Raw genomic sequence first — 26901 nt, 5'->3', positions numbered from 1 at the left:
CAAAGAGATTTTTGCTCTTGTACTCTTTATGTAATTTTTTTAAGGCACTGGTGACTCTTCTGAACTTCCTCTTTCCTTCTTTCCCATTACATCGTGCATTCTGGTTTCCTGAATTTACATAACAACAATGGATTAATTTCTGACCTCCTACTAGTTTTTATTTAATTGCTATTTGATACGCTGCCATTTAAAAACATTGTTGTACCTGTGCAACATCCTGGGCAGCCAGCCTTCAAACTGCTCTGACTTATGTTTGGAATCAAGATGATTTCAGCTGCTTTAGGAGGCAGTGGCTGCAAAATAAGCACAAAGCCATCTTTGCCAGTTCTTTTCACGGTAAAATTCATTTAACAAACTTACAGAGAAAAAAGTGAAATGCTTAAGAGTATTAAAATATGTCCCTGTAGCTAATTTGGGGTTTTTTTTCCCCTACTGGAACTCTCTTGTGGCTTAAGAATCATAGAATCATGGAATGGTTTGGGTTGGAAGGGACCTTAAAGATCATCTAGTTCCAACCCCCCTGCCATGGGCAGGGACACCCTCCACTAGACCAGGTTGCCCAAAGCCCCATCCAACCTGGCCTTGAACACTGCCAGGGATGGGGCATCCACAGCCTCTCTGGGCAACCTGTTCCAGTGTCTCACCACCCTCATAGCGAAGAATTTCTTCTGAATATCTAATCTAAATCTACCCTCTTTTAGTTTAAACCCATTACCCCTTGTCCTATCACTAGGATGACCTTAAATACTAATTTTAACAAACATTAGCACCAGGAACTAAGTAGGTAGCTATTTTCTACCATTTTCTATTGTTGAGGAGCCATCATAACTTGAGATTTTCGAGCAGTGGGGCAAGGGAGAGGCATGCTGTATTTGAATGCATTTCTGCCAGAAGGTGTCAGAAGGTACTTGAATACTTCAGAAGCAGTGTCCGGCATTCCATGAGATCCTAAGGAAGAATTTCTGAAGGCTTGAGTATTTTTAAATGGAGAAACAGGACATTAAACAAGCCATTGAAAAGGGGGTCTGGATGGAGCCAAAAGTTCATGTGTCTTGCATCTTGCTGCGCATTCAGAATGGCCTAACCGATGCATACAGTCATTTTGGAGAAACAGCACCAAATAAGGATGTTTCTGGTATGGAGGTGACTAAACCTGGCACTGTTTAACAGTTTGTCAGAGTTATGGATGTGAATATGAAATCACTCTTGAAAACCAGAAATGGGGAAATATGTAGAATAACAGGACAAGCTCTCAAAGGCAAGGTCTGAATTGCTCAGCAGGGTGTCTCCATTCAGATCAAATGTGCTTCACGATGCCCAGGTGCAAAATTAAGTAGGTGAGAACACAAAATTCAGAACATGCCTGTACAGTGGGGAGCTGTCTTCTGGAAACAGTTACTCAAAAAGCTTTAGAAGTTAGCATGCAAGGAACTGAAGAGTTGCTTAGTACTTCTGTGGCAAAACCTACCCACTGCTCCTGATTACAAAAAAGGCTTAGGAAAGTAAGCTTACTTTGTTATACAGTGCTGGTAAGACTGATTTTGGAAGCACTGAGTCTTGTTCTGGTGTCTAAATTTCCAAAATGTATTGAAAAAAGTGGTGAAGTCAGGCAAGCTCATTATTTTAACAGTAAAGATGATTAGCCTTTGGTTCTCCCATTTCTTGACATCTTTAAATCAAGACTGAAGTCATGCCCCAGACAGATGCAAAGTATGTGTTAGTCAAACGCTAGCTATTTTGTGGTACACAAAAATAAATGGATGAAAACTTAATGGCCTGTATTATGAAGGTAATCATACTAGCTGGGCTAATGTTCCTTTTTACATTAGATCTTGATTTATGTTTTTAAGAATGAAAAGATAATTCAGCAACCTTTGCATGACACCTCTGTAGCTTTCCTGAAATGCCCTTTTCAGTTGTGGACAGAATGTAAAGGCAGGCTCCACACTGCCCTACTGTAATGGAGGAATTTCATGAGGAAGGTCTCATAGAGATTTTTTTCTTTTTTTCCTCCCATCACAGAAGGTGAAATTGGACTTACAGATACCAAATTTATATCATCATCTAAACCAGCTGCCTTTGTATACATATATTAAAAGTTTTAACTAGTTTAATCTGCGTTATTGTATTATGAAAGTGTTCTGTAAAACACCTCAAAGATAAAAGCAAAAGACAAGCTTTGCTACAGATTCTTCATAGTTCTGTAATTCTCAATTTTGAGCTCTGAGTATCATAAGAGATCCATTACACATACATTGCACAGAAGATGTTTTACTGATAGTGTAGCAGTGATACTGTTTTATTTTCATTTTAATTTGTGGATCTATACATTATATCACCATATAGGAAGAGAGTCACATTTTAAACTAAATCTGTGTTTCATTTCAGGCCTTAAAATTGATTGTTGATCTGCCAATAGAGTTTATTTTGCATCCAGGTATCAGATTTCAAATGGTATAACAACATGATGCAGATTTTATGTCAACTTAATGGAGATGTAACTATGTCTGTGCATGTTAAAATCTATGCTGTGAGTACTGTAAGACTTACTGTAATGATAACTTCAAGAAACAAAAATAATTGTTGAAACCATCAGTAATATTCCTTATTTTGTAGAACTGATGCTTCAGCACATATGAAAAATATTTTATTGTGGTTTTACTTTAAAAACAGTTCAAGGGCTGTGTGCATTTTTGAAGCTGAAAAATTAAAATGCATATATATGTTACATATAGTTCTATTTTTTATTATTATTATTTTATTGTTTATCTTTTAAAAACCTGGTCCATATTAAATGTCATATGCTAACCATTATACATGTAAGATAAGTGAATTATGAATTACTATGTTACGCATAAATGTAGTTTCACTGTAGGAGAAGCAATCCTCAAAAGACAAGGCATTGCTTGTCAGGTTAGTAATATACTTCTTACATTTATGTAAAATAATAAAAAGACATGTTTTCTTTTCAAACACCTGTTGCAAAATTTTTATAATACAAAGCAAAGTAAATCTCAGTCTCAGCTATATGTAAGGACCACAAACTTCATAAAAGGACAGCTGTTGGTCCTTTTGAGCTACAGAATATTCTGTATAGTTTTGGAATCATATCTTACGGATTTTTAAAAAATCATTTAGATTTTGATATGTGTGGGTAAACTGATTTCTCCAGGAAAACATTTGAGAAATTGCTGCAGTATTTTATTAAGACATATTTTACAAAACAGAGCAAAATATGTTCTTAAAGCTAGACATGTTTTCTTCGGAAGTCAAGATGATAACGATGATTAAAAAGAGATAATGTGAAAAAATTGTAGGAATCTTCTTTTAGGACACTATATGTTACAGATGTTAAAAATTTACCTTTATATTTAACCGGTTTTCTGTGGGGAAATTTGGTGGATATCTATAGTTACAAGAAATTTCAGTAAAAATTATCTATGAAGCACCATCCACCTACACTTTATTGATTAGCAGAAGTGTTTTGTCTGATGCAAGTTACTGATCTGAAACTTCATCAAGTATTTTTCTCAAATTCCCTTTGGATGTATTTTCTCACTTGCCATTCTCTGCTATGTTTTACTATATTTGTCTTACTGTTTCTTTTTACATTTAAGAAATATGCTGCAAAAGTTCTAGTTTTGTTAGATCTACTTGGTTTATATTAGAAAACATTACTCAGTTTTTCAGTATTCTATATTTCAGTATGTTGTTCACAGTTTAGCAAAATATTTTCCTCCTCACAGTCCCTTACAGTTTCGAATGTATCATTGGGAAGAGATGGGCTTGGGCAGCATGGCAGATCTGGATGGGAGCCAAAGCTTCCCTGGAATTCAGAGGCATGTGGGAGGTGGAGATTGTAGTTTGATTTACTAGGTGCTCCGATTTGTAACTTCCACATTAGCACCAGTTGGCATTGCTCATGCACTCCAGCTTCTGTTGCAGCTACATGGTAGCTCAGCCCTCCTAATTTCTGCGCAGCTGGGTTCGTACCTGATTTGATTAATAGTAAATCTATATTATAGGTTCAAAAGAATCCATTGTTACCATATGGTTTAACTTTCTGCATACCACAGAGTGTATTCTTTGATCTTTTTCTTGCTTTTAGTCTCGTAGCTGTGGCTGACATAGAGCTTATCTTTTAGAAAAACATCCAATCTTGACTGAAAAATTTCCACTGCTGGAAAACTTATCATCGCTCTAAGTAATTTCTTCCAAAGGATAATTAACCGCACAATGGAAAACTTGCACTTTACTCCTCATCTCAATTTTAGTACCTTTAACTTCAAATCATCAAACCTCTGTGCTAGACTGTAGAGCTCTCTGTGATCACGTTCCTCTTCCTCATGCATTTATTTATTCACTATTAATAAATCATACTTTAACTTACTTTTTAATAAACTGAATAGTGCTTCTCATGTCTGTCTTAATGCAACTATTTTCCAGGCTTACAGTCATTTTTATTTCTCTTCTTTGAATCATCTCCATATTTTCACTTTCCTTCTAGAACTGTTAAAAGGAAAATTAGACACAGAATTTCAGTAGTAGTTGAACAAGTGCCTGAAAAGAGATAATACCTATGTTCCTATTCAGTACTTATACATCCCAAAATTCATCCTTTTAATCAGATGTTACACTGTAATCTCAAATTCATAGTCAGCATCCCAAGTCTTTTTATATGCTCTGGTTTCCAGGATAGAACTCCTACACTGAGCTATGTCCTGTTTTCATTATTTGTAAGTGTATGACCTTAAATTTAGATATAAAAGAAACTGTATTGGGCAGATCAAAAGAAAATGTATCCCAATAACCTGACTGCAACCTGACTGTTGTGGGAGATACGATAATCGGGATGGAAGTTTTCTGTGGTGAAAGCTCATCATTTGCGCTCCAGATGTCCTGAGCTCTGATTTCCACAAATGTGGGAAACTTGACTGCATAACTTACAGGAGTGTGAAACTGTTCATATTGGACCAAGGCAGAAGAAACCCAGGACCATAAATGAATGCCCAGGGCAAAGTAACAACAGGGAAAACACACAACTTTCTAATACTCTCCAAGCCCCCACCTGTTTTGAGCTCAGGGAGTTGAAAATTGAATGAGATAATTTTTTTTACTGACCTTCAATAAAATCTTTTAGCCTTTACAGAATCCTTTCACAACTAGTTCCACTAGTCTGTTGCCTCATTTTTATTTATTTATTTATTTATTCACCAGCTCCCTTTATTTCTTCTTAACCTGAATCCTATTATACCTAATTATTAAAAGAGATTATATCTGTATTAAAAGAGACATTGGACAGTCAATCCCTATCTATTCCACTCAATTCCATCCCTAACATTGTAGACCTTTATCGTATCCTTTCAGGCATCCCTCTTCTAGACTGAAAAAGTCCTTGGATTATCTTGGCTCTCTTCTCTGAAACTCTTCCAGTGCTATAGTAACCTTCCTGAAACTGAGGCTGCAGAACTGCATGAAGTTTTTCAGGTTTATGTGAACCATGGATTTTTACAGTGGTATAGTGATATTCTCTGTTCACTATTTTTTCCCAAATAAGTCCTAATATTCCATTTGTTTCTTGATTGCCATCTACCCTAACCCCAAGATATCATTTCTAATTTTTAATGGTCAGCTGAAAACCTAGCATTTCATGTATGGAGCTAGGATTGCTTTTTCTGATGTGCATCACTTCTTATTTGCTCATTTGCTATTTTACTGCCGCCTTAGTCTTAGTCTTAGTCTTAGTAAGTTCTTTGTAAGAACTGACCCTGAATCATCATATCATCAATGAACTTTGTCACATAACTAGTTCTTCCATTTTTCAGGGTGTTTATGAGTATGTCGAATTGTACAACTTCAACACAGATCCATGGAACTCCACTAAATCACATCCCTTTATTGAACTGACAGTTTGCTCCTATCCCATTTCCTATCCTTTAGTCATTCTTTTCAATCCATGCAATGACCTATCCTCCTATAATATAGTGGCTTAGTTTCTTTAAATGGTATCAGGAAGTCACTTGTCATAATCCTTATGGAGTCCAGTTAGACATATTGACTAGATCACCATTGCTGCAAGCTTGGTAAATTTTGTAAGGTAGGACTTCGCTTAACTGATCCATGGTGACTCTAAGTATATCATATTGTTGCAAAAATATCATATTTAGACAGATGTCTGCTAATTCTGTTCTTTATTACAGTTACCAATTTGTCCAGCACAGGCATATGGCTAAAAGGCCTTGGACAACCATTGAACTCTTTTCAAAGTTGACATCACATTTGTTGTTTCCCAGGACATTGGTAACAGGATGGTTTGAAGCAAGAGGTTACATGCCACTTCTACTGAATCAACTATTATACCCTGTTTCCTTTATAACTTAGTTGAATACTGTCTAATAATGGCAACTTGTTATTGTTCACAATGTCAGGGATTTTTTTATAGAAGCTTTCTACGCTGACTTCAGTTTCAGAAAGAAAATGTCCTCCACAACGGAAGATTCCAGTTGGAATCTCTTTGGTTTCTTCCAGAGTGAATACCAATGCAAAGAATGCAGATAGCTTCTCTGTAATGTCTGTATCTTCACTGTGTGTTCTTTTGCTCTCTGCACTCATATAAAACTCACAATACTCAACTGCCTAATTTACTAATCCATTCACAGCAAGCCATATTAGTAATTTGTCACCTGTGCTATTCACTCTCACTTCAATCTATATGCCATTTGCAGACTTTATCAATAATTCCATTTCTTGCTATGTCTGCGTTTTTTAACACCATAGAATCAAAATAATCTAACATGTTTCTTCTTTAGTAGTAGTTTTACTGGTACTAGTAGAAGAGATTTTTATATTAAATACACTTTACACATTTGTTAATTATTTGCTTTATTTTAGGGAGGTAATCCAACAGCTACTGTAATCGCATTGTGTTCAATGAGAGATTTCAATCTAGCTCAAGAAACTTGTCAGCTGGCCATCAGAGACATTGGGTGTCTTGAAGTGTTAATTAATTTACTTGATACAGAAGAAATTAAGTGTCAGGTAAGTAGCTTTGTCTAACAGAGCAATGAATATGCCTTTTGTATTAGAATATTTTTTGAATTTTCAAAGTTGTGTAGTATAAAGAAAATTGACTTCTCATTTCTGTATTTTCTTGATTTCAAGGATTTTTTAGAAAAAAATCAATTTCTTTGACTTTCTGTTTCCTTCTTTTCTTTTGATTCAATTTAAAAGATAAAATGTTTTTGATAACCCAGCATTTCAAATAATTTTTCTGTTTATATATACTTCAATAATGGTCAACGTCTGTTATCTTCCATTATTTAGATTGGTTCATTAAAAATCCTGAAGGAAATTAGTCAAAATACACTGATCAGACATGCAATTGCAGATCTTGGGGGCTTACAGATCATGGTGAAAATACTGGACTCTCCAGATAAAGATCTAAAATGTTTGGCAGCTGAAACAATTGCTAATGTTGCTCGATTTAAACAAGCACGAAGGACAGTAAGGCAGCATGGAGGAATCAAGAGATTGGTAAACAGACATTAAAATTTGTACCCTTGTCATATGCATATTTTTGTCCAAAAGATACGTCATATGTTGTACACGTGATTCTTGTGGTAGTATTTGCCATCATTAAAAAGCAGTATAATATCAAACTTCCCTGTAGATAATTAAAAAAAATGGTTTTTTTAGGTTGGGCTATTGGAAGGTATTTCAGTGGGATCAACCAGTCTAACACCATGTCAAACAAAAGATACTGAAATAGCACGCTGTGGGGCTTTGGCGCTCTGGAGCTGCAGCAAAAGCGTCAAAAATAAAGAAGCAATCCGTAAAGCTGGTGGCATTCCATTATTAGCTAGATGGCTCAAATGTTCGCATGCAAATATATTAACCCCAGTAGTGGGGACACTACAAGAATGTGCCTCAGAGGTAAGTAAACACATATAGCTAAGTTATTTCTAATCATTAAAACAATTAGCTACTAAAAGGAAGCATTATGTTTGACTTTCACTTAAACCAGGGCAGTTATCCCATCAGGAAGTAGATGCTTTGTGTGGTCAAACTGTTTTTGAGGTGGTCACAGCTTGTAATGAAGTAAAGACCACATATCTGTATTTAAAAGGCTAGAAGTAGTTTGTGAAAGAAAATAAATAAAAATGAAATCCTTAATCAGATTCTTTTTCTTTTCTCATTTTTTTCACCATACTTGACAAATTTGGCAACTTAATACACTATCTTCTGGTTTATCAGTTCATTTAAATTCTACAAAGCTAACTTGCAGATGTATCCAAGAAGATCCAATGCAGTGCAGGGCAGTGTGGTTTACAGTGTTGTTGTGAATTGGGTAAGACGATGTCTGATCGATTGCAAAAAGAAGAAAGGAATATATGTAATTTTTCAACAGATTTCCTTGGTAGGTTTCACAACTTTGAGTATATTCAGTTTTTAAATTTGAATACAAGTATTTTTTACCATTGCCCATATAAGATGTGTGCTTATTTCTCCATTTGTGGAATCATATTTGAAATTAAGGTGCATTGCACATGAGTTCCCTTGGTGAATTTGAGACATGGAAGACATGATTTTTCAAGATGTTTTACATTATAAAACACTTTGTATTTGCAAAATTAGCTTCTTGAACTACACAGGTTTATGCATGCTCCATGCAACAGCAACCTGGCAGACTTTAGCTTCAGTAAGTCTATACTGAGAAGGTGAAGTTTTTGAGGGTTTCTTATCTGGCCAAATTTGGAAATAACACTAAATGCATCTCTTACACAGATGTTTCCCTTCTCATAAATAATGGTCCCCTGTTACAATGCCTCTGGGTTAAAATTTGGAAGAAAAGATCACTAGAAAATTTTAATTCTAAGAACATGTTTTTCTAACCTTGTTCTAGTAGTAGATATGTTGTTCTGACTGCTGGCTCCTGATGAAATGAGTGGGTACTTCCTGATCCCATTTTGAAGCTGCTTCTTCTTCTTCCTTGGCTCTGAGCAGGGAGTCTGGACACCTTTCGGAATATTCTGAATTCTGTTTAAGCCAGGTGGCTACAAAATAGGCATTGCAGCACCTGGTTTTACAGGTGATTTGAAGAGCACTGCAGAGAATTTACGTATTTGATTAACTTTGAGAACATCATTAGTATTTTCAAGGCAAAGCAGATGACTTGTGCTTAAAATAAAGCACAAATCTTCTCAATATCAATGCCTAGAATTGTAGCACTGTATTATTATTGTGATTAGTGTTCTTAAGTGGTAATATACATGATTTAAAAGATGTGGTTTATCTTTTTAGCCAAGTTACAGACTTGCAATAAGGACAGAAGGAATGATTGAGAACCTTGTGAAAAATCTGAGTAGTGAACATGAGGAGCTTCAGATGCATTGTGCAAGTGCCATATTTAAGGTAATTGTATTATTATAATCAGTAGATCAGAGCCAGGATTAGCCCTTTGTTTTCATGTGGTTGTCAGTTTTAATATTTCTTAGTTTTACTGTTTCTTTAATGTGTAAGAAATTACTTTATAAAAATGTTGATGGTCTTTGGCATAATTTTTCTGAGAATATTTTAACTGCGTATTTAATATTGTAATTAAGTTCCTACTCGCTCTTCTTGTGTGCAGGCCCTAAATTGCATAGGTAGTGGATGGAGAGCTGTGGGGCATACTGTGCAAAGAGCTGCTTTGGTTTTTTTATGTTTGCTTGGCTACAAGGTGGACCATGTAACTGTATAAGCCCTGCTGCGTATACAGTAGTGGTTTACTGTCAAACTCTCTTAGTGAGTTGTTAGCATATTCAGATACTTTAATAAAATATTTGTATTTTCTTCTGTATTAGTTTCTACTAGTTACAACATAATACACCTAGCTTTTGAAGACATCGTTTTACACATTTTACCTAATATATGTATGTAATTTTTTTGTATAGTGTGCAGAAGATAAAGAAACACGTGACCTGGTAAGACAGCATGGAGGTCTACAACCACTCTCTGTTCTGCTTGGCAACACTGAAAACAAAAAACTTTTAGCAGCTGTGACAGGAGCAATCTGGAAATGTGCAATCAGTAGAGAAAATGTGTCAAGGTAACAATTTAATTTTACAAACATTTATTACATTATCCTGGTTTGATTTTATGGGCATCTATTGTTTTCAAAATTGTTATGTCATGATTCTTCAAAACCACACTTTATAATCAATTGTGCTTTCAACTTTGGTTTTATAGTACCTAAAAAATTGCCACCTGACCTCATCAGGGTGGAAACAGTGTTAAGTTCCTAGAATCTTAAGAGTCAATGGGGACAACTGGTGCCTCTAAAGAATAGTTAAGATATAGGACACCGAGTCAGGAGGTATGCCAGCACATACTAAATGTTTAACATGTGGGTGTATCTGATATCCCTGCTCGTCTACATAGCTTACAAACTGGAATCACTGCTGCATGGTAGAGAGAGTAGTTAGCACACTTAGCTGTAATGTTTTACGTTAAAGAGAGCAAATTATCTCATTCTAGGGTAGATATCTAATACACATTAAGTCCACCTACTTTAGAAATGTGGTGGAATCTAGGATAAGTAGCCTAGATGCCTCTCTCCTTGACTACAGAAGGGTCTCGGAAAAGTAGCTTAGTCTGGACACCCAACTTCTAAATGAGTGGAATTAACTGATGAGAGTCCTACCATAGGTACCTACAACCTCTCAGTGTCAGGGTTCTGAGTGATTATCTGAGAATGTGACAGCAGGAGTTATGACCCTCCACCTTTCATGGAAAACAGCTTAACGATTGAGAATACTCAACCCCTTCATCTAAAATTCATTTATCAGATTCATGCACCTTACCTCAAAAAAAGCCTGCTCCACTGGAGTATGTGCTAGGCCTCCTACTGAAGTTATGCTGCTCTGTACAGAGGAATGTAAGATTCATAGCCTGGAAGGAGTATCAGTAAGAGGTTACCTCTTCCTGCAGCCCTAATTTTAATGTACTTTGCTGCACAAGCAGATATGATAGATAACTGCTGGATAAAACTCAGAAAGAATTCTAGTAATAAGGGTTTACAGTCTGGCTTTTTACTGTCCTAAATGAGTTCCCAAACTGTTAGTATACAGAGCCATGGTCTTTACATACTCTACTAGTGTCCTATTACTTTTTGCATTCTTGAATCCACAGTAACCTGGCTTTTCAGAAGAGTATATCCTCCTTTTCTATGTACTTTGGGTATCTGCACAGAGGCATCCTGGTTCTGGATCAATTGGTGATGAGACAGACTGAATGGCTGTCTCTGACCCTTTCAGGGTTCAGACACTATGTTATGGCTATCCATACTGTTTATCTGCTAGCGCAGTCCCTTACACAGTTTGGCCTGTGCCAGGAAGCGCTCTCCCAGACAATGCCCAGACACTCCTTGGGAACAGTGCAGGCAACAGATTGTTTCCATTAGGCAGAATGGGTGAGGCCACCCTGAATTGTGAGGGTAAGAGATTTTAGCCATATGGATGCTATGTTGTGCTTCTTGTCCTCAGGGCTAGAGAATGAGCCATCGCCTGTTTTATTTATTAGTATAGCTGTAGCCAATAATTCTGTCCAAATGCAAACAGATTTTTGCGGGGCTACTCACATATCTTTGGCAAGTGCTTGACACTCCACAAAGGTTGCTAGCCAGGCGCAACTCTAGACTTCAGCTAAATTCATGTATTATGTTGTGCTGAGGCTGAAGCAGTAAACCCTATCCAAACTCAAGATGGGAGGGCACTACAGAAAAGGGAGGGAGGATAACATAAAAACATGTAAGTAGATCTGGAGGGATGAGCTTGAATCTGGCATGAAGCTAGAACTAACAAACCCTGCTGGTTCCTGCAGGGCCACTTAATTATCTTCAAACTACTCCACAGTATTTCCTATACCTGAAGCACATTGCTGAGATGTCGTGCTGACTCAGCAATGAGCCGATGCAGGTGCCTGGGCCTGACTACCTCAGATTCCAATTTGCGTGCAAGCAGCCGTACTGCTTCTGGACACAAGATGGCCCGAGCCAGCAGCTCTGTCAGAGCGTAGCCTGCCCATTGCAGAGCCAGCTCATATCATTCCATCTGTGAGGCAGTTGATATGCAACACAGATAAAGTAGCCAGAGAAAACCAGGGTTTTTTTTAATTGTTTGCTTGGTTTTTTACTTTTTTCATACTGTTGATGTTTTCTCTTAAATTTGTAGGAATACTTCCAAATTATAGTGAACAAAGAGAGGAATATTCCTCCTTAAGCAAAGTTTTGAATCATGAAAAATGAAAGTTTCTCATTTCTCAGTTATTTTAATTGTTGATAAACCAGCTTGGAAAGGTTAACTTTTATTGAAATGGTTCTAGTTCTGCCATCAAAATCTCAAAAATACTTATTTTTTTGTATTGATGAAAAGCCATATGTACAACAGTTCCTGGAAAACAGAGTATTTGTAGCTCCAGTAGACATTTCCAGAAGCTAGTGGCCATGAGGGAAGCACAAATGAGAACTCTGTACCCTCAGAGAAATTATCTCTTTAGTGGAGGAGCTATGTGTATTTACACAAAGGTATAAATCAAAGCATAATTACTAGATAATATACAGGTTAGATCTAGGTTGATATACCAAGTAGAATTGTCAAAGTGTATCATAGAAAATGTGTGAAAGGAAGATACAGTATTTGTTGTGTCAAGAATCTTCTAAGTTCTGAACAAAATGAAGTTAGAAAACAACCTCAGTACTGAGGAGTAAAGTCCTGTTCTGAAAGATGAACTTCTGAGGTTTAGCATGCATCTGTCTGTAGGATGGGACCTCCAGGATTTTTAAAAACATATTTTTGATTTTCAGTACTGAAAGTGCTATGATGAATGAGGGAAGTATTCATATAGCAGTCAACTCACATTTCTGTCAATTATTTGATTTCAAAATGGAATCTAACATGGTACAATAGCAAAGTACTAGAACTATAGGTCTGACCTTAGGAAAATGCACTTATTAGGCCTGAACTAAGTATAGAACTGGCCAGGGCAAACCCTCTAAAGGCACCATTTAGTGAAAAGTGTGGGGTGATCCTTTGGCCCAGAGGGGTGGAAGAGGCTCTGATACACTACTACTCTAGCTATTGTTAACATGACAGGAAAAAGTACTGGAAGTTAGGATGCCACAGTACTTGCTGGTCTTCCAGTATGTTTTTAGCTATTTATAGATGTTGCGTCCACAAGTCAAGTTTTAAAAACCCTTCAAACTACTCTGCAGATTCCTAGATAGCTAAATTAGAGAAAGATATTAAAAAAGGTAGAGTAAGAAATTCTGCTGTATGTCACACTTTCAAGAACTGATTGAAGTGGTTTACCTGTATTGTGATTTCTTCAAGAAGATACTTTACATACAGAAATGAAATGTTATAATTCAATCATAATTATACTTTAATTATAAAATTAAACTTATAACAGTAACATACTGAAAATAAAAGCTTTGGTTGCATTTCTCTATTTCAGATTTCGAGAATATAAAGTTGTAGAAGCTTTGGTAGAACTGCTCACTGACCAGCCTGAAGAAGTTCTTGTAAATATTGTCGGAGCACTGGGAGAATGTTGCCAAGAGCCAATAAATCGAACTATTATCCGTAAATGTGGTGGAATACCACCTCTAGTGAAGTTACTTACTGGCACTGATCAGGCACTACTTGTTAATGTCACCAAAGCATTGGGAGCTTGTGCGACAGAACCTGAAAACATGATGTAAGCTATTCGTATTCATCGCATTTAAATATTGAATAGAATTTTTTTTTTTAGTAATTCAGGCACAAATATAGTCAAGTCTAATCTGACTTTAGAGGATATTTTACTTTTTGTTTTCTACAGGGCTGTTTGAGTTAGTTTACATCCTACTGTAAAATGTGCTGTGTAAATATATATAAAATTAATTAAGGAAGTATATAGAATGTAAAGCTTTTACATTTTGGGGAAATTAGATAAACCTTTAGTAAATTGATTTTTATTAAAGTTAAAATTCAAAGTTACAGAGCACCTTTTTAAAGTACTGTATGATAGGTAACTGTTTTGCCTTCTCCTTTTACATCTGTTGTCGAATCATAAATAATAGCCTAAATTAGAGAAAGTAATTCTAAAAGAAAATGTGCACATTTATTGTCCTGAAAAATAATTTTAAAATTCATAAAATAGAGTATTATTTGTATTTTATCTGTTTTGTACCTCTCCATCATTCCTTTTTGAACTCAGACATTTTTTTTGACCCTTTTCTCCCCTGTTACTCCTTTGCAAAACCAAAGAAAAAGACTCTTTTTACTGAGAGAGTTGCTGCTCCCTTTGGTTTTGTGATGTAGATTTGTACAGCTTACAAAGATCCTTGAGCTTTATGATTAAGTGTTCCAGTTAAATGTTGAGGTCGGCATTTACTGTGCTTACTGTTCCCTTACAGGGATATTTACCTCAAGATTCTCGGCATATTTCCCTCCTTATATATGAGGAAGGTCAGAAAGAGAGTTTTATTAAGCTCCTCCTGTTCTGATTTGCATAATTCACTTGATATTCATATAGCAGTGCAGGGAATTCTTTTCCTGAATAGGGCTTTTGTTTTCATGCTTTGGCTGTCACCCAGTGGCAAAAGGCTAGATGGTACACAACTGTAAACATGGGTTGTACGAACAGTTAGCCATGTAGCATAGAAGTATACATAAATGAAATCACTTTCACGACATATCTCACTAAAAATCAACCTTTAGAGTAATGTATTAACCTAACAGAGTTAACATTGTAAATCAACTGGGAAAATTAAATGCCAATAAATATAAATTGATATTTATAAAACCTCAGACATACTCCAGTACTCAGGAATATCATTTGTAGTATCCAGTACGGATAGCTTCATACTGGAACATGATCCAGTATAAGCACCAAAAATAACACAAGTTGCTGCTAAAATTGTGATGAACAAAGTGCATCTTGTTTTTAAGAAGGAGAGAGTACAGGTTGTTTGGGACAAAATTTTATGGAGTTTGCAAAGAGTGGACAAAGTGATCAAATGTTGAATTCGGTTCATATGAAAAAATTCTCTATTGAAGGTTCTCAACTTTTAAAATGTTTTTAAAAACATTTTAAAACATTAACAAGTAAGCAAAATCTTAGATCAAGAGTAGAATATACTTTTTATGACTACAAAAAAAAAGGTTGCACAGAAATTATTATTATTATTATTAGCAAGACTGTGACATGTACCTGTTGTATTGTGCTATTTAGACTTGTAGTACGAGAAGAGAAAATGCTGCTATCTTTTTCCAAGGTGTGATTCATCCAGGTGTGGATAAGGTTGATACCAATCCAGCAAAATATTTAAAACCAATGCTTAGTTAAAACATTGACACCAGTGCAACTACTCACATGTTTAAAGTATGTGCTTGGTTGAGTGCTCTGCCTCTTGCAGGGTTAAGATAATAGATTCACACACACGCACACACAAAAGGGAAAAAAAAAAAAAGGACATCCATTCCTCTCCCTTCTCCTCCTCTCAGACCAGTAGAGTAGGAATTTAAATTGTCCTCATCCAAACTGCTATCCTCCTTTTTGGGAAAAATAAGTCACCAAAGACATGAAGCGTACAAAGTCTGTAGCATCATTTTGTTCCATTTACTAAAACAGTAAGTAGTCTTGTTAGAAAGTACTATGGAGTTCATTCTCTTTCTGTAAACATTTTCTGAAGTTCTTAACCAAAAGGACACATCTTAACAAGGATGTGGAGATGTGCCAAGATTGTCTTCTAGAAAGAAGTAAAGCAAAGCCACTTGTAGCCTGTAAGCTTATACAGGTGATGAGAACTTCCTGTTGCAGTTTGATACTTAGCTGTTTCTGGTCTTCCTGGTTCATCTGGCTGGATCCCTATTACACTCCTTATTTCATAACCACTTATTCCTCAGAATGGTTTGACAAGTTCTAGGAGATGAGTTGTTCTCCGCTATTAGCTTTTCTGCTGGCAAATTTGGGTTACAGGTCTTAAAACTTGTTTTCTTTGTCATCTGGTACAGACAAACACTGTTTAAAGAGTTACTCTTTTAGTTTGGCACTACAGAAATTCTGAAAACTACGATGATTTTTCTGGACTTTTCATTGGCTTTCATATGTACTGGAAACCCAGAACAAAGCAGGAAAATTTAAAGGGAGTATCAAGCCCTTAGAAGGATTGAGAATTTTCAAATATATTCTTACATTTCACTAGCTCTGTGTGTGTTTAGCAAAGTGTGGATTAGAGACTAAATATTCAGTTGAGCAGGGTTCTATTTTGAATGTGGTTATACTTGCAGCAGTAGGTATGTGGAAACCATACAGACCAGGAGCGGAGCTCATGTAGTTTCTGTGAATGATTCAAGGGTATGTAATGAACAGGATGGGATTAATATAAGAAATAAAAACTTGAGTGTTCTATGAAACAGTGCAGTTAACTTCTTAGGGAAATACTGTACATTTATCAAATGTTCCATGGAGGAAGCCTGCATTGACAAAGAGAGAAGACTAGTAGATCGGCATAGGTGAATCTACAGCTTCTATATGTGTTTTATATATTTTATCTCTATCATGTTTCCTAGTTGACACTTTAACTTCTACATCGACTGAGTAGAACGTACAATAGTGTTGCTTTTCTGCACCAAGCCTTTACTTTAAGGCAACTTCAAGCAATGAAGTGATTCTTATTGACTCGATTGAGCTATGTAAAATAACAGCAGCCACCTTCTCTCACAGCAAAAAATAAGTTGACTTTTCTTAAAAAAGCAAAACTATGTGACTGAACTTCCTTACTATTATGTGGACAGCGTGAAGTTGTTCTCCATACTCAGTCTGCTGCACGGCCACTGAGAGAGATGCTGCTGCACATCTTTTATGTGCATTTGTCTTTTTGAGGAACTTTTTACAAGTTACTCTCTTTCTCTTACTAAAAACAGAGGACTTGTGTGTATTCTTTAACTGCCACTAGATTTTCATTTGCCCTTTTCATTTGAAAACCTATAGACTTCATCTCTAGCATTCAAAACTGAGGGTTCAGAATCTTATAAACTAAAATGTACAATTATTTTTGCCAAACAGATGGAGTTTGAGTCATTGGTATATAATACTATTTATCAAAGCAGTCCACAGCAACTAGTGAAAGTTTTAAGAAACATGCTAAATTGTGGTTTCAAAAAAGACAAGATTACATTCTGCCAGAATTAAACCCTGTAATCTTACCAGTGAGCACAATACTACAGAGTCAGTATAATTTTGTTTATTTACATTTGTATTTGTGGTCTAAATTGGCAGGCAATTAAACTAGACTTCTCAAAAGTTCTGGCAAATAACTGTAACAGAAAAAGATGATAGATATGACAAACAGATGTCTAGGCTGTGTGTATGCATGTGTGTTTAAGCAATTCATGTTGAAGTTTCTACTGGAAATGTTCAATATTAAGTTCGAATTTGAAAGAGAAGTACTATTTCAGATAAACAGCTTTCCTAGTTTCAGATATATAAAAAACCCCAAAGTAAATTTCTAGAATTGTAACCCACATCTTGCAGAGACATCTCATGATATTCAATGATGTCATGATATCAAGGTTCTTAAATGAAAGAATGTGAAAAAAATCTTTATTAAACAACTGTTGACTGTAAACAGCCAACAAAAGTAATTAAAAAAATTATCTTGTTAAATTATCTTCACTGGTCAAATAGCAAATATCAGTGCACAGTAATCTGAGATTTCCCAGAGGCTGTCCTAGACACTCCAGTAATCTCTGAATGGGTTTAATTGCATTAAAATTATTTGCCCATATATTCCACGTATTCCATATGTCAGCTGTTCTGAAACCAGGAAGATGTTTTGCTCAAACACCTTGCAGTTTCCTTTTTGTAGGAGTGATGTCAGCTGCATACGCTTTCATTTCTGCTCTAATCACGGCTGGACAGCACAGCAATGCATGATAGGAGTGCCTCTTCAGTCCAACTATTTCTAACTGCCAATAGAAATACTTTTGATTATTTTGAGGAGCAGACTAATTTATGCCTTGTCTGAATTGTATCAGTGATCAAATAAGAGCAATCTATGACAAGGCACAGAGTTTTGAATCAGAAGAGGTGGCTGCTGGCTATCTTGGTCCGGTCTATTGGGAGATGCCTCTGCTATGTTAAGGTACAGAGCAACAATAGTTCAGAATCTGGGCTCTTGCTTCTGAACTCTGCATATTTATATATTGTTCTGTACTTCTAGTGAAGGACCAGGTGGCAATTACCTATACTAAAGTTTACATTTCTACTTTGGGTGACTTTCATGCCTGTTAAGATTTTGACTAATACATGAGATAGGTTACATACATGTAGTTCAGCTATTCCCTAAAGCAGTTAAATATTTGAACTTTAATCTGTGAAATCTCAAGATTTTTTAATGTCAACTAAATACTGTATTATTTCAGCTTTTATGAGATTCTCTTCAGCTTTCAAAAGAACTGTTCTGCATCTTTATTAAAAGAACTGTCCTTTAACAGTCCCATGAGTGTTTTTTTAATACAGGTTTAACTGTAGTTTAATTTTATCATCATCATGTCGTCAAATTATTATAAAATATATCATTTAAGTGACTGTAACCACAGAGTGACTAATGTACTAGCTATGGATGAATACAGAATTGAATGCCAACCAAAGTAAATTTTAAGGTATATTTGCTTGTATTTATTGTGGTAAGTAGCTTTATTACAGCATCTTGCTAATAATGTTATAATAAATTTTGGGAAGAAAATTAGATACAAAAGCTATATACAAAAGGAAATCCAAATATTTAGTGTAATGCCATCAGAGCTGAACTTTTCAAGATTACAGGTCTATTTTCCCATCTCTTTCTTTGTTTATTTGTAAAGAAGCCTAAAAGTGTATTTTTGTCCACTTTAAAATGGAGTTTTCACATAGAAAGGAAACTAATGTCTAAGCACTTTTATAGAAGAAACATTTTTCAGGGCCATTTATTTTAGCGTTCCTTTTGCTTTTATGGCAGATATGCTCATTTAACACCCAGTTTCTTCATCTGCTACATTGTGCAGTGAAACCATAGAAAGATAAAAAATTGAACTGAGAAAGGATTAATCACTTGTTTAGCAATGCTTTCTTTAATTGGCAAATACATATTCTCAGCAAGATGAAAATAAAAGGGTTTGCGCTTGTATTGTGATTACACAATGATAATTCTTCCAATATGAGAATTTAAGAGCATCGTTCTTGTATGTAGAGTTCTTTTCATTTGAATTAATTTAGTGTAACTGAGAGAAAGCAGTAATCAGAGATGAACAATGTACTTTGGAGATTTGTTTGGTTTGTCTGTACTGTTTTTTAGTTTGATTTTATACATCTTGTGTGGATGGAGGACTACACTTTCAGATATTCTGAGCTGTTCTGTTGGGTGTAAGGCAACTGGTCTTTCTGGTCTTCAAGCAAAAAGGCAAAACTCTTCTTTAGAAAATGAACCATAGAATAAGGCTAGTTTACCTTGAAAAGCTGAAAAGAAGTCAAGAAAGATGAAAAGAAGTCAAGAAAACTGAAAAGAAAATGAAAGTAAACTTTCAATTGAAAAGGAAACTTTTAAAAAAATAGAAAGGAAAGATAAATCAGCCTAGAGGTTGTTTTTTTAAGTGTGGTGGAAAAATTTGAGCTCAGTGTTTGGCTTCTATCTCTTGAATTTTATATACTGGTTGGAGCATTTATATTTAGCCCCTCTTGGGAGGAAGTACCTCGTGTTGGTAAATGGTCAGTACTCTGCTTGACTAGAAGAAAGATTCATGGGTTCTTTTTTAATTAATTCCAATCTAGGAAAAAGTTCCTTGTGCTTTCTGAAATTATAGGAAAGTAATGTTAACATTGCTTAAAAGTGTTGGGAGTTTGGAGGGATTTAAAAGCTGGTTTTGAAGCTTTTAATTAAGTCATCCTTACTATATTGAACATATATATGTAAATATGTAGTTTGTGATCATGCTGGTTTATTTGCATAAAATCATAGCATGACCTGAGTTGAAAGGGACCTTAAAGATCATCTAGTTCCAGCCCCCCTGCCATGGCAGGGACACCCTCCACTAGACCAGGTTGCCCAAAGCCCCATCCAGCCTGACCTTGAACAGTTCCAGAAAGGGAGTGATGCGTTACGATTTCTGAATTTGTCATTTGAATGCTGATTGATTTGGAGCTGAGTATGTAAAATAAGCTGTATTAAAACTAACAGATCTGAAATAAGTTATAGTGTCTCAACCATAGCTTTGTGCAAAAAAAGTATTATTTTGAAAAACATAGTTGTTTAACCAGTTTGCATAAAATCATTATGAATAAAATCCATGGTTATTTTGGACAGACTAATTTTATACAATTGAATTTTTACTTTTGAGGTTAGAAAATGAAGGTATATTTGCTTTTCTTTATCTTCAGCTCATCTTCTTTGGGTTTAACATATCTTTTTGAAAAAAGGCATGTTTGTAATGGCTATTAAGTTTTGTTTGACCTTCCTTTCCTTTTAAGGTATTCACTGGACCCTAATGTGAAGTTATGATCCCCAAGCCCGATTGATATGTAAACATAACACAGATGGCGTAGAGATGATTCTGATGATAATTCATTTTTCAGCTAGTCACGAAGATACTTTGCAGTGTGTTTAAGAAATTATAACATAGTGTTCAGTGTTAGTCTTGTTTGTAAGGAACACATGGGAAACAAGTTACACATTATTCGTGCCCAACAAAGGATGCACTGTGGTGTGACCATTTTAATTTCTAATGCTAGATTAGAAACATAGTATTTTAAAATATGTCATAGAGTAAGGTAAATACATTAAGCATAGACTGAATAAAAAGTTAAGTACATAGTTTTGGGCATAAATATTTGTTTTGGAAAGTATTTGTTACTATATGAAAGAAGCCAGTATGCTTGAATTCGGATTTCACTTTGCATGCAGATCATTAAAAAGTCTCATGCTTGTTTTCATGTTTAAATGAGTTTTGGTTATAATGTAGTTTACTCTATCTTCTATAAGCATTTTGAATGACAGTGCTGAGAAAAAAGTAAACAGCATTAATGAGATTGTTAGAAAACATATTCTGTCTTTACATCATTTGTTCACACCTGTCTGCTATAGTAAGCAATGTTTACTGACTGTGTTGATGGTGATCAGCTGACAATAAAACACAAGCAGTTACATAAAGCAAACCAGTATGTTAAAGAAAATATTTATTAAAGCAGTGTTCCAGACAAACTGATATAATTTAAAATTTAATATTTTCTACTCCTTAATTCATTATCTCTTTTTTTGATCTGTTTCTGCAATAGGATAATTGACCGTCTAGATGGAGTTCGTTTGTTATGGTCATTGTTGAAAAATCCTAATCCGGATGTTCAAGCAAGTGCAGCTTGGGCTATTTGTCCTTGCATTCAAAATGCTAAGGTAAGAAAGTATTTAAAGTAATAGGTTTGCTATGTATATACTCACATATAATTTTTATATTTGGATGGTTTCCAGCAATGCTTTGCTCTTGCCTTCTTACACTCTCTTTATTTCATTCTGTTAACTGCTTAAAAAAAATGTATTCACCTTTCAAAAGTGAATAGTCCTCCATCTAGCTCTCATTATAGCATTCTGGTTTGCCTTTACAGTGCTTACTGTAGTTGGAAAATATATTTTAATAACTTATCAGGAGCTAAACTTACTGTTCCCAAATAAAGCATGTTGAAAATCTGACAATGCTGAAAACAGAAAAGTTCTACTCACAGGCTATGAATAGCACAGGTAATTGTAGTTGTTCTCCACTATGAGGTACTTCAGCTATGTTCTCCAGAGACCGTCATTTGGTTTCAGAGCATATTTGAGACTCAGTGCCAATGTAATCCTTAGATTTTCTGCTCGGACTGCCAACAAAAAGTGCCAGTTGTGAATAGTGGTTGTTGTGCAGGTCAGTTGTGCACAGAAGACTGAGCTATTCATTTATTTCGTGTCAGTTTCCAAATAGAGATAAAATGGTGAGTATAAGCTGTAAGTCATCTTTAGTGAATTCTTACCACTGGCCTGTGATAAAATAAATGGGGAAAGTTTTGTTTCCCATTAGAAGTTTCCTGGAATGCTAAGTAGACTTTTATCCTTAATCCTTGTACAGTAATATCTTCCATTTCTAATTTACCTCCATATTTAATGCAGCTTTTGCATCTTCTCTCTACTGTACCACAAATATATATCCTTCTACATATCATTTGAGATCCTGACTGTGTAAAGAAGGGAAATTCCTTCAAAGTGCTAGATATCCTTAGCGTTCTTTGCAGGCAGTATTTCCTATTTGAAACTAAGCACTGTACAGTTGTTATTAATTTATATAGATGGATGGATGTAGGTACAGATACATGGATGAAAGTATTGTGAGAACATTTGGTCTTGATTTTTATAACTTAAGCATTTTCTATTTCTTCACAGTGATTTCCACAATGGCAGCTTGCTTGCCATTTTTCAAGCATACTGGTTATTCTGAATTATCTTTCCATCTTTTTTTTAAACATACACTCTAGTATAATGAAGCTTTTTGTTACCTAATGGTGGGGTGTTTACATGTCTCATCTGTCAAGATATGACTATACCTGTCTCTCTCTTGAACAGTGTTGCTATAACTGAATGTTAAAATATTACTTGTCTCAGACCTGAGGTAATACTTATTATGTGTAAGACTCTGCAACCTGTAGTGCTGGAGTAGAACTCCACATTGCTAGAGCTTCCACTAAAAGCACTTTTTCAGAAACTAAGGTGATAGAGGACAGCTACTGAAATTATAGACTACATGGATTTTTTTCTTGTTTTTTTCCCCCCTGGGTATTTGATGAGTGTAGGCTATGTACATCCTTAGTGTAGCCATCCTCCTTTCATCTCTCTTGGCTGCCTGCCCAAATGCTAATCTGTGACCCCACAAAGAGTCCTTTGTGTGAGACTGAGGCAGAGTGGCACACTGAAACAAACCTACCAATAATACCCTTTCCTCTGACACTGAATGGAAAGAAATATGTATAAAGCAGCAATTATAGCCGCACTGTGGAAGTGCAGTAACTGTTTCTATCTAAACAAAATTTTATTTTTTTTTATTCAAAGTTAATAATATTCAACAATTTACATGATCTTCAAAGAAGCACAGTTTGGTTTACACAGTGCTTGATTCAAAAGCAGTAATAAGTATATGACTTTAAAAGGATTATGTGCATTCTGGCTTTTCCAAGGCTGTGCTTGGGACTGCAAACCATGTTTCAAATAGCTGTGAGCTTGGAATCTGGATTTGTTTTCTTTTTGTGTTCTTTTGTGGAAGCAGTAGTGGTTCTCTTCTGTAATGTGGAGGTTCATAGATGAAATAGAACTTGTTAATAGTGTCAGAAACAGATTTTTTAGTAGTGCAGCATCCATTTTTCTGCACATTTTCTGTAAATACAACTTGAAGGTTATTTTATATGATATTTATGAAATCTTAGAAGCTAATCTATCATACTGATACGGCTGTTATTGCCATAGTATGTGAATACACGATTCTCTCTCATGCACTTACTCTCACTATAATCTAAGATTGGAAAGTCTACCATTTCTGTGTTACCATTAGTGGGATAAGAGTCACAAAAGGCCCAGACTTGAATTCTCAAGATGTTTAGGTGCTAGCTGGTTTTGAGCTTTCGGGTCTAACTAGTTTGCCTGCTGTTAGACAGGAAGTTAATTGCAAAGGGAGCAGAATCCAAATTCCCATAACCCTAGATTATATATATCAACAGTTACATTATGGTAGCTGGTTCACGGTACTTCCCACAGAATAGAATTGTATCAGTGTGATACAGCAAAGTGATATTGTTTGTTACAGCAATAGGATATAGGTCAGTGATATTTGGTTCATGACAGATCTAAGACTTTTTCAATAGAGGATATAAATTGTATGCTGTAGTACATAAACTGTTACAGCTCTGACAGCCATGATATTGCTTTGGTATCAGTCATCACTTCTGTATGCCAGCATTAGTTCTAAATATTTTTAGCCTTAAGAATTTCTTGCAGAGTGAAGATCTTACAGGTAGGCTGGCAGCAATATAATTTGGGTGGTCGAACTCTCCTGAGGAAATTTGCGCAGCACCTGTGATTGCGACTTGTGAGTCTTAGACAAATATCTCATGATTTTGCATAAATTAGTTCATGCATTTCTTTAAAATATAAGACTTAAAGAGACAAGAATGTAGTTTATTCAAAGGAATTATCTTAATAGAAGCAGATTCTTATTAATTAGTTCCTTACTTCCAAAAGGAAAAGCTACTACTGCAGGCACATTGGTAATGACAAAGTGTAAGTGCACTGTCCAAGAAACACAAATGATTATGAAAAATGGCTAAGAAAAGTCTTCTCAACTGTGTTGATGTTGGAACAGCAATATTTGGTTGTGATGCTTATTTGAAAAATAGTATTTATAGTGTTCTCCCAATGTACATCATCCCAAACAGAAAAATTTAGAGGAACTCTACAAAGATGTTATTTGGGCTATTATAAAATTCATCCAAAGGCATTGTGCCAATAAGAGGAACACTGCCAGCTTGAGTTTGTATGAAAATACCTATTTCCTCACAGAGTAACCTTTAAATAGTATGCCTTGAAATAAAATAAAAAAAAGTTGTAGAGGTTATTTTCCATCCTCATATTTAGTAGAGTTTTGGGTGCAAATATTAGAATAGGAATGGTAGATTCAGGCCTCGTCCTTTCCTCTGTCTTTTGTCTCTGCTTGTGTATCAGTTTTCAAAGTTTCAGTTTTAGCCTTTGTTATAGCTACAACTATAAAGGCTTTCTTAAAGAACTTCAGGAAGCCAGCTACGTACAAAGTCTGTCAAAATAATTTAAGTAAACAGTCTGAGATTGGGGATTTGAGGGAAGAGAGAGGGAAAGTTATTCTATTTTCTTAAAAAGTACTTGCAAAATGACATCTCACACTTTTCTGAGAAAGCGTGATTTTTTTCCTCTTCAAGTTAATGTGTCCCTTTCAGCTCTGCAGTGGAATTTCATGGGTGGGATGAAGGATGATCAGCCATCTAAAGTTGTCTGTGTATTTCTTATACATGGGGAAAGAGAATGTCCATGCTGACACACAAAAAAAACCAAAATCAAAACTAAACCAGGTTTAAGAGCGAAGGGTTATGAGAATGGTACGTGTGAAGGCCAAGTAGCCTTCACTCTTGTGCAAGTATTATATACTGAGGAAGTGACTTCTACTGGAGCCAGCAGTCTGCAGTTAACCTGTAGGTGGAAAAGAGGCTGCTGATGACCCATGCTATTTAGGATCCTTAGATTTTGCTTGTTATGGAAATTTTAATGTAACCATATGTATAAAACTACAGAGAACATTTCTTTACTAAAAGTAACAAAGAAAGGTAGTTCAATTTGGAAATTCTTCTAATATTTAACAAATAAAATTATTTGCTGTTTTAAATGAATTAAGATGCTTTGTTTACATATTTTACTAATTTAAAACTGTAGTGTATAAAGATCAGTCATGCCCCATAACACACACTGTTGCTGATTTTGTTTATATTTTAAAAATTTTACTTAAGTAGTACCAATACATTTTTTTTTTACTTATCATTCTTTGGTTAAGCCTATAATGTCAAAATTCCCTGGTTGAGTATATACAGCATTTTCCAGTTTCTTTGTTTTCCTTGCTATGCTTCTTGCAATTCTATACAGAAAACCTTGGCAGTTCAAACGTAGTGCTCTTACTGCTCCTATCCATTTTCCTATTTGTTTTCTCTAAACATTATCATTTTCAACATAAATCATACCTACTTCTCTATATTTGATCTCATTTTTATGCAGTTTTTAATCCCTGATATCTGGATGTACTTTCCAACGTTTAAGTGTTTGTTATGAGCTAAACTTCAAAAGAGTACAATAAGAGAGACAAAAAGAAATTTTTTGCTTGCCCCTCAGACCTTCCAGAGCACCAGGGTCCTTGGAGATTTAGGAAGCCCAGCAAGTTAGACTTGACTTAGTGAATCCATAGCTGGCTGCCATGCTCGCCAGGGTGCTTGCAAAACCAGCCTATGCAATGATTCTTGACACAAGCTGTGTAGAAGTTTAGTAACCACTTATCATGAGGAGTTTGGGCCTCCTATAGGTATGTTGCCATAGAGATCCTGAATGAACTGCCATAAATTGCCCTGAGGTCCTTAATGTCTACAAATACAGGAGTACGGTTCCTGTAAAACACATATCCTGAAAACTGGGAAGCAAAGGGAAACTAAGAGCATAACCCATATCTCCCTCATTGGGGAGCCTCAGATTGTAAGTTCCATGCAAAGCAGCTGCTTGAGAGCTTGAAGACCATAAGAAGCCAAAAAGCTTAGGAGCTCCTGGAGACCTGGTTTTCCAGCTGTTTGGCAGCCCATCAGGCAAGAAGTCAGGGATTCTGTGAAAACCAGAAGCCAAGCAGCCTGGCAGGCTACTCACCAGCCATCTGGCTGACAAGAGAAAAGATGAAGAGGCATGTTGGTAATTTAGCCTGCCTTTCTGCCTGGTTTCTGTCAAAACTTTTCAAGAAGTCGTTGTGTTCTTATGGAAGGTTTTGGTTCCATTCCATTAGCATTTTCTGATGGAATACTGTTCCACTGGAAAATATTTGACCAGCTTTCCTTGTAACTTAGTTTATAATATCTACACATGCTAGTCAACAGCTTGTCATGTAGCTTCTGTACTTTTAAATTAGACTTGCTAATTGGATTTTTAAAATCTATAAAAAGTTTAAACCCCATCCTCCTCATATTTTTTCTTTTTCATCTCTTCTTTGTTTTTCCTTCTTGTCCATCTTTTTTCCTGACTACCCTCTCAGTTACCACATGGGACTTCATAGATTTTAA

At 35.6% G+C, this 26901-nt stretch overlaps 1 protein-coding gene across 1 annotated transcript in view; it reads left to right on the top strand.

Annotated features, from left to right (window-relative positions):
* The window catches only part of ODAD2 (outer dynein arm docking complex subunit 2), an 85511-nt gene that overhangs the window by 22902 nt on the left and 35708 nt on the right, over positions 1 to 26901 (top strand). The window contains exons 11-17 of the mRNA XM_054816445.1: positions 6892 to 7038; positions 7324 to 7533; positions 7696 to 7932; positions 9301 to 9411; positions 9933 to 10087; positions 13492 to 13734; positions 21331 to 21445. Coding sequence (XP_054672420.1) covers positions 6892 to 7038; positions 7324 to 7533; positions 7696 to 7932; positions 9301 to 9411; positions 9933 to 10087; positions 13492 to 13734; positions 21331 to 21445 — 1218 coding nt within the window. The remainder of the gene's footprint in view (positions 1 to 6891; positions 7039 to 7323; positions 7534 to 7695; positions 7933 to 9300; positions 9412 to 9932; positions 10088 to 13491; positions 13735 to 21330; positions 21446 to 26901) is intronic.

Source organism: Grus americana, chromosome 2 (assembly GCF_028858705.1).
Source record: "Grus americana isolate bGruAme1 chromosome 2, bGruAme1.mat, whole genome shotgun sequence".
NCBI classification, from domain to species: Eukaryota; Metazoa; Chordata; class Aves; order Gruiformes; family Gruidae; genus Grus; species Grus americana.
The sequence above is the reverse complement of the archived record's forward strand: the minus strand, read 5'-3'. Positions and strand labels throughout refer to the sequence as shown.